Genomic DNA, 15,298 nt, shown 5'->3' with positions numbered 1-15,298 from the left:
TCACAATATTTGGGAACTCCGTGATCTTACAGAGAGACACATGTGTCCATCTAGGGTTGTGTACGGTGAAGAAATAAGGAAGTACATCTGTTAGGGTGTGTTTTATTACTTCTAGTGGTTCCCCTAGATTAAGGTTTCAGTAGACTCCTCTGCACTTTAGCAAAGCACTGGCAGTGTGATCTCACGGATGGTCAAGTGGGAGGGTGTTTTTTTCATCCATTATTTTGCATATTCAAGGCTGTGAGCCTTAGTGTGTTTAGAGGTGAAAAGCATTGAGTAAATGAAAGATAGCTACTTGTGTTATAGTCTGTTGTCCAATTAAATTCTATATTTGTGCTGTGGTGATGGACATATCTTCATCTGTGCTAGATTTACGTTAATTTGCAGTCTTGATTATGGTAGAAGTGCTACAAAAGCATTTTGTTAAAATGCAAAAATGCCTAGGTTACTGCACAAGGAATAGTAAAATATGATACAGAGACTTAGAAAATATGCTGCCGGTCTCATGGGAGTCATCTTTGCTTTTACTGCTGACAGAATTGCATAGTGCATTGTTCTTGCTGAGCTTTTTGGGAGCAGATTTTTCCCCGTAAAGTCACTTTGCCATTTTATTTTCCTAATGACTTGACATGCTATGCTATGGGAGTGATGAACAGTGTTCTTCACACTACCCTCCCTTGGTTAACTGTACGTCTTCTCCAGCTGCAAAAACAAAAGACACCTTAACCAAAATGCAATTGAAATTGGAATTCAGAAGGGAGGGTGCAGGAACAAGCTAGAGTTAAGAGGCAGGGGTTTGTGTCAGGAAGACGGGCTTGCAGTTGCATCCTTATTTTAATTCTAGCTCTAGCCTTTACTCTTTCTGGGTTTGGAACAGTTGAGTTAACTTCTCTGTATTTCGGTTTCCTTATCTCTGGAAATGGGAATAATATAATAGTTCCTACTAAACAGGAGACTGAACCAGTGTTTATTGTTGTAGACAGACATTAACTTTGGATTTAATTTTGATTTCATTAGCAGATTTTCATTGAGCATCTCCTATGGGTCAGATGCTGTATTAGATGGTGAATATACAAAGGAGACCAGTAAGATGCCGTTCTGAATCTTCAAAGGGCTCAAACTCTAATATTGGATTCTTAACTTGTGTCCATGGCTCTGTGTAGAATAGCAAAGGCACAGCAAGTGAGTTGGTGGTAAAATTTTTAGTGCTGGTGGGGCAGGAAATGGTCCTGCTATTGACCTGAAGGAAGAAGCTAACTTCCTAGCCTTGATACACTTCAGAAACTAGAGAAACACGTGGCCTTAAAGACTGTGAAGTAGATTGCCAGTAATGGATTTATTCTCATCCAAGTGAATCCATTTTAAAATGGACTTTAGATTTTAAAGTGGCACATTGGTAAGTTTTGGCATCATTATCAAAAAAGAAGACTTTTCCTTGCCTTAATTTCAGAACAATTAACATGCATGTTTTCTTTCATGGTTTTTTTGTTGGTGTTGTTTGTAAAAATAACACATATTCATTAGAGAAAATTCATGAGAAAATTTTGAATTTTGTCTTGGCAAAAAGAAAGAGGACAATGGGTATATAATAGGTTAACCTGTTTGTAGTGTACCTATAAGTTTAAAAAAAAAAAGAGGCTAGCAGTTTAATAGAAGATTGAGTAAATAATAAAAATAAAAAATTCACAGAAAAGAAAGAACAATAGCCAATTAAAAACAGGAAAAGATGCTCACCCTCATTATGGAGTGTGGAAATAACCATTTTTTAGGTATAATATCAAGCATTTATGGGAAGGGAGGAACTACAACACTCACGTATTTGGGATACGAGTGTGAATTACTTTCACCTTTCTAGAACTAAATCTGGCAAGAAAAATAGCAAAATATCTTTTAAGGGAAATGGTACATATGTACTCTGGAATATTGTGAAGCTAATATATGAATGAGAACCGTGTGATAACCTGGAGAGATTTTCATAATAAATTAAGGGAAAATAAAGCATTTTGCAAAATAAGTTTTAGTATGACTCTACTTTTCTATTTAAAATAAACACTTATATTTGATTGTGACTATTTGTATGAGACATTAAGGTATGGCAGACAGTCTACCAAAGTATGTTAATGTTGTTTACCTCAGGTCACTAGAATTAGCTAGTTGGGGGATATTACCTTTATATTTGTGTTGATTGATACTTTTGCCATTTAAAAAAAATAGATAAAAAGCAGCAAAAGTTAGGAGGAAGAAAAAAAGTCCTTGGAGTCCCATTACTTGGATGTACAGTATATATTTCTTTTCGTAAATTGACAAATGTTTACACAGGCTATTTCAGAGTCTTTAAAACTACTATCATTTTTTAGCACATTTATAATAGATACATGGATATGCTTATGTTTTAATTCTTTTAGAAACCACTCAGACCATTTTAACACCTTTATTGAGGTATAATTCACATAAAGTTAACATCTATGTTATTTAAAGTATATTAGTTTTGACGTCTCTATATATGCTCATGAAACCATTACCACTATCAAGGTAATGAACGTAACTGGTCACCCCAAAACGTTTCCTCATACCTGTTTATAAATTCCTCTGAGCTGCACTACCCTCCGTCCATTCCAAAGGCAAACACTGATCTGCTTTCTGTCACCATAGATCAGTTTGTATTTATTAGAATGTTTAGAATTTATTAGATTAGTTTGCATTTATTAGAATGTTTAGACTTTATTAGAATTTCTGACTTCATACATAAATGAAGTCAGCATAAACTTTTCTTTGGCTTCTTTCACTCAGTAGGCTTATCCTCATTGTTGCATATTAGTAGCTCATTTTTTTTTTAAATTACTGATATACTGGGTACCAGGTGGCTCAGTCCATTGGGCGTCCGACTTCGGCTCTGGTCCTGATCTTGCAGTTCATGAGTTCAAACCCAGCATCAGGCTATCTGCTATCAGCATGGAGCCCAGTTCAGATTCTCTGTTCCCATTTCTCTGTGCCCCTCCCCCACTCTCTCTCTCAAATAAACATTTAAAAATTTTTTTAAATAATAAAATTACTGATGTACTGTGGATGTATCACAGTTTGTTCACCTGTTGGTGGACATCTGGGTTGTTTTCAGTTTGTAGCTATTATAACAGAGTTCTATGAACATTGGCGTACAGGTCTTTTTGTGGATATATTTTGTCATTTCTCTTGAGTACATAAGAGTGGAATGTCTTCTTTACATATAAATGTACGTTTAACTTTTTAAGAAACTGCGTGCCATTTTCCAGGCATTTGTGCCATTTTACATGGCATTTTACAGCAGTGTGGGAGAATTTGAGGCTGGCCTTTCTCTGGTGAATTTTCTTAACACCTTTCTCCAAAATATATTATGTATATTATGTGTGGGTCTACTTCTGGATTCTCTGTTTTTCCACGGATCTGCTTGTCTTTCTTGATGCCAGTACCACAGTGTCATGATTTCTGAGGCTTGTAATAATTTTTGTAATCAGATAGTATTAAGTCCTCCGACTTTATTCTTCTTTTTCAAATTGTTTGGGCCATTGTAGGTCCTTTGCTTTTTTATGTTAATTTAGTTTTCTTAAATTTTTTAATGTTTATTTTTGAGGGAGACAGAGACAGAGTGCGAGGGGGTTAGGGGCAGAGAAGGAGGGAGACACAGAATCCAAAGCATTCTCCAGGCACTCTGAGTTGTCAGCAAAGACCTGATGTAGGGCTCGAACCCACGAACTGTGAGATCATGACCTGAGCCGAAGTCAGAAGCTTAGCTAACTGAGCCACCCAGGCACCCTGTTAATTTAGATTTTTTCATTTTTAAGTTTTTTATCTAATTCCAGTACAGTTAACTGTATTAATTTTAGAATCAGTTTTCTCCTCAAATTTTTTTCTACAGAAAAGCCTGTTGGTTGGGGCACCTGGCTGGCTCAGTGGGTAGAGCATGCAGGTTGACTCTATGTGGGGCGTACAGCTTACTTAAAAAACAAAAAACAAACAAACAAAAAAAACCTGTTGGAATTTGTTTGGGTTTGTGTTGAATCCATAGGTAGAATTGACATCTTACAATATGGAGTCTTCTGACCCATGAACATGGCATATTTTGACATTTGTCTTTTTTAATTCTCTCAGTAGTGTTTTGAAGGTTTTTATGTACAAGTGTTTTATAATTTGGTCAAATTCATATCTTTAGATGCTGTTATGAATGGTATTTTTCATTTCAATTTTTGATTTTTCATTACTAGCATTTGGAAATAGAATACAGTTTTTTTTCAATTTCTTATATTGCAATCTTGCTAAAATGCATTTACTAGTTTTATTAGCATTTATTGTAGAGATTTCTTTGGATGTTCTATATAAGTACTTAGGTTGTTCCTGAACAAAGACCATTCTACTTCATTCCTTTTTTTTTTTTTTTTTTAACGTTTATTTATTTTAGGAGAGAGAGAGAGAGAGGGGGAGAGAGACAGACAAAGGGGTTGGGGAGGGGCAGAGAGAGAGGGAGACACAGTATCCAAAGCAGGCTCCAGGCTCTGAGCTGTCAGCACAAAGCCCGACATGGGGCTCGAACTCGGAAATTGTGAGATCATGACCTGAGGTGAAGTCAGTCGCCTAACCAACTGAGCCACCACGCGCCCCTCTTTTTATAATTTTTTTTACGTTTATTTATTTATTTTGAGAGAGAGGGAGAGTGTGTGAGCATGAGTAGGGTAGGGGCAGAGAGAGAAAGGGAGAGAAAATTCCAAGCAGGCTCCATGCTGACACAGGACAGAGCCCACGGCAGGGTTTGAACCCACAAACTGAGATCACGACCTGAGCCTAAATCAAGAGTCGGACACTTAACCAACTGAGCCATCCAGGCACCCCTCTTGTATTTCATTTCTAACTGGATTTCTTTTTGTTGACTTGCTGCACTAGTTAGTACCTTCAGTATGATACCAACTGTATGAAGTGAAAGTAAATATTCTTGTTCTCATTCTCAGGAAGAAAGCATTCAATCTTTTCATCACTAAATATGATGTTAGCTGTAGGTTCTTGAATTATCTGGTTGAGGAAGTTCTTTTTTATTCCTAATTTTCTGAGAGATTCCTTATTTCAATCAAGAATACAAATTGGATTTTATCAAATATTTTTCCTATATATCTTGAGACAGTCATGGTTTTCTTTTGTTTGTTAACTATTTGCTTTATATTACTTGATATTTAAATATTAGGCCAAATTTTCCAGGGTCAGGAGTTCAAGCCTGACCCCAAGCTTACTTTAATAAGCTGAGTAGAGTGTTTACTTTAAAAAAGTAAAATTAAAATATTGTACCAACTTTGCCTTCCTGAAATAAAATTTGCCTCTGATCATTTTATTTTTATTATTATATTTTTGAGTGTGGCTTGCTAAAAATTTATTTAGCTTTTTGGCATTAAGTTCATAAGGGATATTGGCCTGAAGATTTCTGGTAATTTTCCTGTTTGAGCATCTGGGTAATGCTGACTTCATAGAATGAATTGAGAAGTAGTCCCTCCTCTTCAGTTTTCTAGAAAAATTTTGTATAGAATTGATACTGTTTCTTCCTCAAATGATTGGTAGAATTGACTGGTGAAACCATGAAAAAAATATGACCCATAGTTATTAAAATTAGCAGACAACATAATTAGTAAGTACAGTTATAACTGCATTTCACATGTTCAAAAAGTAGTGACATCCATGACATAACTAGAAACACATAAATGATGGAACTAGTAGACAGAAATCAGCCTATAAAAGACTTCAATAGCACAATCAACCAGTTTGACCTAATTGACACAAAACACTCATCAAATAGCAGATGCATGAGAGCAAATGGCAAATGTACCAAGATAGATCATATTGTGGCTTTATAAACAGGTTTTAATAAATTTCAGAGGATTCAATTTAAAGCAAGGATATTCTCTGACCACAGTGTGATTAAAATGGGAATCAGTAAGAAAATTATCTCTAGAAAATCCCCCAAATATTCAGAAACTAAATAACACCCTTCTAAATAACCCAAGAGTAAAAGAGGAAATCAAAGGGAAGTGATCAAGTATTTTCACCTGAACAGAAATGAAAACCCAAATCAGAATTTGTGCTTGAATTCATTTTCTTTTTAGTTTTTTTTTTTTTTTTTCAACGTTTTTTATTTATTTTTGGGACAGAGAGAGACAGAGCATGAACGGGGGAGGGGCAGAGAGAGAGGGAGACACAGAATGGGAAACAGGCTCCAGGCTCTGAGCCATCAGCCCAGAGCCCGACGCGGGGCTCGAACTCACGGACCGCGAGATCGTGACCTGGCTGAAGTCGGACGCTTAACCGACTGCGCCACCCAGGCGCCCCTTGAATTCATTTTCTATTGCTGTTATAACAAATCGTCACAATCCGCATGGCTGAAAACACATAATTATTACCTTACAGTTTGAGAGGTCAGAAGTTCAAAATCCATTTCATTGGACTAGAGATAGGAACAAAAATGTATTTTTTTCTGGAGACTCTGCTTTTTCCATTTTTATAGAGTCTACCTACATTCTTTGGCCCTGTGTTTTTCTTTATCTTCAAAGCCAGCACCAAACGTCTATGATTCTCCTGCTTCCCTCCCACTTGTATAGACCCTTTTGATCCCATTGGATCCACTAGGTTAATTCAGGATACGTGTCTCCTCGTCCTGAGATCCCTTAATCACATTTGCAAAGTCACTTTTGTCATGTAAGGTAACATATTCACAGGGTTCAGAGATTAGGACATGGACATGTTTGGCGGTACATTGTTCTGCCTACCACATAGCTAAATTAATATTAAGGTGGCAGTTTACACCACTAAATAAATACACATATTAGGAGAGAAAAATGGTCTCAAATTCATGACCTCGGCCTCCATCTGAAGAAACTGTTCAAAGAGCAAATTGTGTAAAATGAATTAAAATCTGAGATCCAGTGTAAAACTTGGTGTCTATCTGATAACACCATATTGTGTAACTGAAATTTGCAAAAAGAAAAGAACTTAAATGTTCTCAACTCCCGTTCCACATACATATATATGTAAGGTGATAGATGTGTTCATTAACTAGATGGAGGGGATCTTTCCACAGTGTATGCTTATATCAAATCATAATGTACACTCTAAATATCTTACCATTTTTTATGTCCGCTATACTTCAGTAAAGCTGAAAATTTTTTTAAAAGAACAAATTCAACCCAAGGGAAATAATAAAAACAACAGGAAAAATTTTGAAATAGAAAACAAAACAAAATCAGATGAAAAAATTATTGAGAATATTAAAAGTATTAACAAACCAAAAAAAAATTGTTTTTAAATTTACATTTTTGTTTTGATTCCAGTTTACATAGAGCATCATATTAGTTACAGGTGTACAATATAGTGATTCACTATGGAAGTAAAAAATTTTAAATTGTGTTGTAGATGTATATTTTTGGTAGAATGTAAGTCTAGAATCCTTATTTTGTTTTGTTTTGTTTTTGATTCCAGTGCTAGACCCCAGGCAAACCAGCTTATACTATTTAAACTTATGAGAAGAAGTCCTAGAGCATTCTAACATATAATTGGAAGCATAATCACCAAGCCATCCATATATTTCAAATAGTAACCCCTGAGAAGATGCTGAAAAACACAGACAGACTTACTCTCTAGTTTTTCTTTTGGTTGACATCTCTGTGAACCATCTTTTTTACATAGTTTATCACCATTATTCTCTTTTTCTAGTTCATATGAAATCACCATTGTAACAAATAAAAAACTTACCCTTCTCTCAACTGGGTTTTTCTTTGCTCTGCCCCAGTTTCTTAGAAAAATCATAAGATTTTCCTAGATTCTCATAATGATCTGTGGAAGAAAAAAAAGATTAGGATCCCCAGCCTCAAGAAACTTTAGATAAAATTCTTGAATATGATGTAATCAGAATGAATGAATGCCAACTTTTAGGATTTCAAAACCAAGAGGAAACAAAGGAAAATAAAATGTGAAAAAATGATAAAAATGATAGGAAAGAGATAAGAACTGGGTGTTAAGAGTCAGAACTCTCACTGGAAGTTCCATCATGGAACATTCTAACTCTTTATGTACAACCCTGTGACCATGTACAGAGGCCCTTCCTTCCCTTACCGATTGTGAAGTGTCTATTCTTAATAAGGCTTCATAGCCTCTTAGAGTTGGGTTTCTTCAGTCCAGAGACTCAGATGCATCTTAAATCTTAGAACTGAGGAGTTTATGTTATATTCCAAATGAGTAGAGAGCTAAAAGGGTGACTTTTTATAATTTGGGGTCTCTTATTTGGGTGTTATGTGGCTATAAGATCTTCAACTGATTTGCTTCCTTTAGGCACACCTAAACCATCTCATTCTTGGTACTGGATTGGGGGGTGGGGGGGGGGGAATGAAAACCTCCTGCCGAACCAGAAAATGGTCTTCACAAATGTAGAAAAGAAGGAAGATAGATTTATTATTGAGTAAGCATTAAGACGTCAATGAGCATCACAGGCAACCCACTAATAAGATGGCAGACAGAAGGAAATCTCACACCCTTTCATAAAGCCAGGCAAATATAATTCAGTACATACATGTTCTCAAGATAATGATAATTTGTCTTCATGTAGTAGGATTATACCAGCACCGACCGTTGCTATTCTGGTTCATCTCAAATTCTCTTGGTAGTTAGGGTGTCCATCTGTTAGTCAGTTGCCTTTATCCAAAGGAGAAATTAAACTTCTTGTATGTTTGTGATAAGCGGGTAGTTGCCTAGAGGTAACTCTCATGAGGACAAGGAGAGAGATGACTCCCACACTTTAAGTAAAACTTCCTGAATTGTAAACCTGCCTAGAGTCTTCTTTAAGCATTTAAAAAGATTTGCACATATATCAAAGGGATAGAGGAGAGATTTACAAGCTTTCTCTAGGCAGAGAGCTAAGAAAAGGGGAAGTAGAAAAGGTCTTTTTTTCTTTTTGGCACCAGAAAAAAAAATTGAAGTTTTATTAACCTTTAGTTTCCTGGGTATCTACTTGACTAGTGAAGAAATAACTAATAAAGTAGAAATAATATAGTAAAGAGAAGCAAGAATACCAACATGGTATCTTTAGTAAAAGTGGTTTTCAGATTTATATTGGAAAGCTAGTGGAATATGTTGGGACTAAAAATTTACCTCTCATGGAATCACCTCTTTCACATTCTTTTAACCTATGTGGAATGATGATGCTTTCACTTCTTGTTACAGAGCTAATGTTCTCTCTCATAGAGCTCCTTGAGTTCTCCTACTTCCTCTGTAATTCAAAAAAGCATATGCTGATTCCACCCATATATGGAATCTAAAAAACAAAACAGATGAACACAGGGGAAGAGAAGCAAAAATAAGATAAAAACAGAGGGGGACAAACCATAAGAGACTCTTAAATACAGAGAACAAACAGGGTTGCTGGCGGGGTGTTGGGTGGGGGGATGGGCTAAATGGGTGATGGGCACTAAGGAGGACACTTGTTGGGATGAGCACTAGGTGTTATGTGTAAGTGATGAATCAGGAAAATTCTTTCCCTGACATCATTATAACACTATATGTTAACTGATTTGGATTTAATGTAAAAAATAAAAATAAAATAGGGATGCCTGGGTGGCTCAGTCAGTTAAGTGTCTGACTTTTAAGTTCAAAAAAATAAATAAATGCAATAAAATAAAATAATCAAATAAAAAAGCACAAGCAAAATTCTGGTATCCTCAATCAGGTTAATAGTTCTTAAAATTTGGGGCGCCTGGGTGGCGCAGTCGGTTAAGCGTCCGACTTCAGCCAGGTCACGATCTCGCGGTCCGTGAGTTCGAGCCCCGCGTCAGGCTCTGGGCTGATGGCTCGGAGCCTGGAGCCTGTTTCCGATTCTGTGTCTCCCTCTCTCTCTGCCCCTCCCCTGTTCATGCTCTGTCTCTCTCTGTCCCAAAAATAAATAAAAATGTTGAAAAAAAAAATTTAAAAAAAAAAAAAAAAAAATAGTTCTTAAAATTTGTTTTAGTAGTATATTTTTATTTTTATAAAGAGCAGTCCTAAACTATAGAACAAAATACCTTTTCCAGTCATAGAAGATAAAATAAGCTTGAAACAATGAATACAAATCACTTTTAAAAGTTTCACTCTTTTGGGGCGCCTGGGTGGCTCAGTCGGTTAAGCGTCCGACTTCAGCCAGGTCACGATCTCACAGTCCGTGAGTTTGAGCCCCGCATCAGGCTCTGGGCTGATGGCTCAGAGCCTGGAGCCTGTTTCCGATTCTGTGTCTCCCTCTCTCTCTGCCCCTCCCCCATTCATGCTCTGTCTCTCTCTGTCCCAAAAATAAATAAACGTTGAAAAAAAAAAATTAAAAAAAAAAAAAGTTTCACTCTTTTATTTCTTCAAATTTTATATTACTGTTATAAATATTGAAGAATGGAGAAAAGCCCTCCATTGTTCAAAGATACAGTCTGAGTATTAGCATTACACTTTTCGTCATTTCCCTCTAGTCTTTATGTAAGTATTTTATATGGTTATAAATGTAGTATGGGCACAATTTTTTATTTTGCCTTTTTTCTTTTTGAACCTAATCTTTTTTTAAGCCCTTGGCCCAGTTTAACTAGCCAAAAGCTGAATCTTTATGACTAGAAACAGATCATAAAAATCTTTGCTGTGACTTGGTCCTGGTCAGTAGATTGAGACATAAGCAATTGATTTCCATCTGAAGGTGGACTTCCTATGGACTAGTCGGGAAAGTTTTTTCTTTCTTCCTACTTTTTTTTTAAATATAAAACTGTATTATTCTTAGATTGAGAACCTTATTGTACAACAAAGGTTTTTATGTTTATTTATTTTGAGAGAGAGAGAAAGCCAGGGGGAGAGGCAGAAAGAGAGGAGAGAGAATCCCAAGCAGGCTCCATGCTGTCAGTGCAGAGCCCTACGTGAGGCTCCATCTCCCAAACCTTGAGATCATGACTTGAACCTGAAATCAAGTTTTGGACACATAACCAGTTGAGCCACCTGGGTGCCCTTCTTCCTACTTACTGTTGGCTAAAGTGACTTAATAAAAATCATGCATATCAAACCCTTTTACAGTTCTTTACTTCTTACTATATTTTATTTAGCTTTATCTTTCATGATTTACTTGCTTTCAAATTTTCCTTTTCAAATACTAATCTGTGAAAGTTTTTTTACCCCCTTAATCAAAATTTAGTAGATTGAACATACAGGAATTTTGACTAAGTTGTTTTGTTTTGACAGTTCCTACTGTCAAAGATCAATACTACAAAGCTTTACATTCTTGTTTGCAGTTCATTTAAAAAAACAAAAATTAGAAAACTAAATATATAGTGTGCATATACTTGTATCTTTTATTTTTTTTTAATTTTTTAATCTTCATTCATTTTTGAGAGAGAGACAGAGTGCAAGCAGGGGAGGAACAGAGAGAGAGGGAGACACAGAATCAGAAGCAGGCTCCAGACCCTGAGCTGTCAGCACAGAGCCTGACGTGGGGCTCGACCTCACAAACCGTGAGATCATGACCTGAAGTTGGCCACTTAACCGACTGAGCCACCCAGGCGTCCCTATACTTGTATCTTTTAAATGCTGGCAAGTAAGTAGGCCAAAGCATACAGGTATCTCAGAGATAAGATATTTTCTAACTTTATATCTGTTTAAATTTTATGAGTGGAGAGCATGTAACTCTCATGAGTTCAAGCTTGCAACTTGGTGTGGAGCCTGTAGCTCTTCGGTAGACCATCTTATAGTTAATCATGTAGTAATAGGAGCCTAATCTAAGGTGTAGTCATTGGGAATGGACTATTTAAGATGGTCTCTTGGATATAATTCTCTTATTCTAGCTAATTCATTATTAATTGTCTTGTTAAATCAGAGCGTTGATGCCTCTGTCTCCCTACCTTCCTACCTTTTCTTCTCCCAGCTGTAGCACAACCAAAGTTCACTGCACCTCTCCACCAATGTGGTAAGAGAGGGATTGTATATTATAATCTCACCGGGTACTAGGTATGTGGATATCTGTGTTCAGGTTTTCAAAGACTTGCATATCTGCTAAAGAAGTGTGTGCTTTCTCTCACTTCCTTTTGTGCATTTCTACTTTCAATCAGAACTTTAAGTAGCCACTTAAACAGAGTAACAATTTCTGCTATGTAAGTAGCTCTTTTTTAAAAAGCATGTTAAATGTTTTATGTTGTCCAGGAAAGAAATGTGTGGTTGTTTTTCATGTTTTTGAGTTGTGGGTATGGTTGATAATATTCTTGAAAAATCAGTTGATCTACATCTCTGGGTTTTGTTGGTTAGAGGAAACTACTCATGAGTGTATATATCATACCAAAGAATCCTTCATAAAGTGGTCTTCCCTATTCTGTGAATGGAATTTAGAACTAAATTTAAGCATGTATGAAATAAAATTTAAAATAAAATGTACGGGGCACCTGGGTGGCTCAATCAGTTAAGCATCCAACTTCGGCTCAGGTGACGATCTCAGGGTTCGTGAGTTCAAATCCCGCATCAGGCTCTCTGCTGACAGTGTGGAGCCTGCTTCGGATCCTCTGTCCCCTTCTCTCTCTGCCCCTCCCCTTCTCTCTCTCTCTCTCTCTCTCTCTCTCTCTCTCTCTCTCAAAAATAAATAAACATTTAAAAAATTAAGAAAAATAAAATTTACATGTCACTCAAACTCTGTAACTCTTCAAAAGGATTCTGCTGTGGAAGCAGAATTAATCGCAAGCATTTTGAAGAGATGCACATTAAATAGACTGGTTATATGTAGAAGTTCCTTAAAAAAGAAGCGACCACTACATACATACACACCTGAATATACATATTCAATATAAGACCGTGAGGCTATAGCAAATTGCCCATGTTTACACCCATGTTTACCAGAATCTTAGTTCCATACTTTGAGAAAATAATTTACTTTGAATAGGTCACCAAGGAAGATTAACAGTGGTCTAATGTTTTTTGTTTATTATAGTCCCTGAGGTGAAGGCTTTTCCATCTAGTTATATCTAGTTATAAAAAAGTGAGGTGTATGTAACAAAGGAGATTTACAGAGTATTGTTTATAATGGTGAAGTAATTTTGAGAAGAATGTTAAATGTTTCCTTTTCCTTGTTCCCCAGAACAGTGTGAGTGTTCATATTGTACTGTTCTTCTGAAAAAAGAGTGGGCTCTTCAGAGAGACTGGTTGGTTTAGTCTTAATGAGTGATGTTACATTTCTGTAGGGAAACAGTACATGGTACCCTTCAGCTTTGTGTTTGTTTCTTTTGATAATGTCTCCATTTGCTAAATGGACTTTTCTTTGATTCTTCTCTCTACCTACCTTCCTGTCATACCTTACTTCTCTGTTGACTCATGTGTTGCCTTCAATAGGATCCTTTTTTTTTTTTTTAAGTTTATTCATTCATTTTGAGAGAGAGAGAAAGAGCAAGGAGGGGGCAAGGGAGCAGAGAGGGGCGGGGGGTGGGGTGCAGAACATCTCAAGAAGGCTCCACTATCAGCATAGAGCGCAACGCGGGGCTTGATCTCACAACCCTGAGATCATGACCTGAGCGAAGTCTGTCACTTAACTGAGCCACCCAGATGCCTCTGTAGGATCCTTTTAATAGCTTCTTTTTGCTCTCTGATATTTAATTTTTTTTTTTCAACGTTTATTTATTTTTTGGGACAGAGAGAAACAGAGCATGAACGGGGGAGGGGCAGAGAGAGAGGGAGACACAGAATCGGAAACAGGCTCCAGGCTCTGAGCAGTCAGCACAGAGCCCGACGTGGGGCTCGAACTCACGGACCTCGAGATCGTGACCTGGCTGAAGTCGGACGCTTAACCGACTGCGCCACCCAGGCGCCCCGCTCTCTGATATTTAAATAGTCTTTAAATTGCACATCCAAGTGTTGAATGGTTTTGTGGAATTACAAGTCAAATGAGTTTTTAAAAATCCTTTGTAAGGGCACCTGGGTTGCTTAGTCAGTTAAGCGTCCAGCTCTTGGTTTTGGCTCAGGTTGTGATCTCAAGGTTTGTGAATTCAAGCCCCGAGTCAGGCTCTGCCCCGCATCAGGCTCTGCACTGTCAGTGCTTGGGATTGATTCTCTGTCTCCCTTTCTTTGCCCCTCCCCTGCTTACTCTCTCTGTCTCTGTCTCAAAATAAGTGGATAAACCTCAAAAAAAAGAGGAAAGAGAATGCATTTAAAAAAATCTTCTGTGAGCTTAATTTTCCATCTAGAACTTCTGATACAATATAATAATAATTGAGTAAAAATTAGGTTTTCTTTCTTGATTTTCTCCCTAGCAGTATGAACGACTAGACCAACAGGACTGATCTGAAATGAGAACCGAATGTTGTAGAAGTGCTGCCTAGCTAATGAAATCTTAAAGTGTCCTTTTGTTGTCTAGAGGCTTTATTTTATTTTATTTTATTTTATTTTATTTTATTTTATTTTATTTTAATGTTTATTGATTTTTGAGAGAGAGATAGAGAGAGAGACAGAGCGTGAGTGGGGGAGGGGCCGAGAGAGAGGGAGACGCAGAATCCAAAGCAGGCTCCAGGCTCTAAGCTGTCAGCACAGAGCCCGACACAGGGCTCGAACTCACAAACCGTGAGATCATGACCTGAGCCAAAGCCAGATGCTTAACCGACTGAGCCACCCAGGCGCCCCTAAGGCTTTAAAAAAACAGAAGTTGGAATTTGATATTTTTTGTAGCTTAGGTATCATCTAACCTCACTCTTAACCTTTGTGGTTGAATATGTAAGAGACCTGAGATGTGTGACTTGCTTTAGGTCACATAGTTAATTAATAATAGAAGCAGACCCACGTCTAGAATTGGCTGGTAGGCCAATTTCTTGTATAGATACCACATACTGAATTATATGCCTGGCTATGTCCTAACCATGAAACAGGATGAACCTAAACCACTGGTTGAAAGGCTGTATGTGCTGATGTGAACAATTTGTGCCTAAGATACATGCCATTGCAGTGTCTGGGCCACAGCTACCCAGTTATTGACTTGATCATTCTGCTGTTTCTTCTGTATGGGTGTAGCCCTCATTTGGCGTGCTAAATTTGAATGTAGGTATCATTTAGACTTAGTATTATCAAACATGACTTTGCAGTGGGAAGTAATGGCCCTAATCTTGTATTTCAGCTCAGACAGCTGTAACTGCACCAAAGATGTGGAAAAAACCAAAAGATCGGACCCGAACCACTGAAGAGGTGTTGGAGGCAGAAGTGGAGGTAAGGGGCAGCAGTAAATCTCTTTAGCTGATGTTAGGAATTGTGGCGCCATTTTCAAGACAAGTGTATATTTTTATCT

General features: G+C 37.2%; 1 protein-coding gene across 15 annotated transcripts in view; it reads left to right on the top strand.

Moving 5' to 3' along the window:
- Positions 1–15,298, top strand: part of EIF4G3 (eukaryotic translation initiation factor 4 gamma 3) — a 317,793-nt gene that overhangs the window by 215,354 nt on the left and 87,141 nt on the right. For all 15 annotated transcript variants that reach the window (XM_030323566.1, XM_030323569.1, XM_030323568.1 and 12 more), the window contains one exon: positions 15,131–15,219. In XM_030323566.1, the coding sequence (XP_030179426.1) occupies positions 15,131–15,219 (89 nt within the window). The remainder of the gene's footprint in view (positions 1–15,130; positions 15,220–15,298) is intronic.

This window comes from Lynx canadensis, chromosome C1 (genome assembly GCF_007474595.2).
Source record: "Lynx canadensis isolate LIC74 chromosome C1, mLynCan4.pri.v2, whole genome shotgun sequence".
NCBI lineage: Eukaryota > Metazoa > Chordata > Mammalia > Carnivora > Felidae > Lynx > Lynx canadensis.
This window is presented reverse-complemented; position numbering and strand designations above follow the sequence as displayed.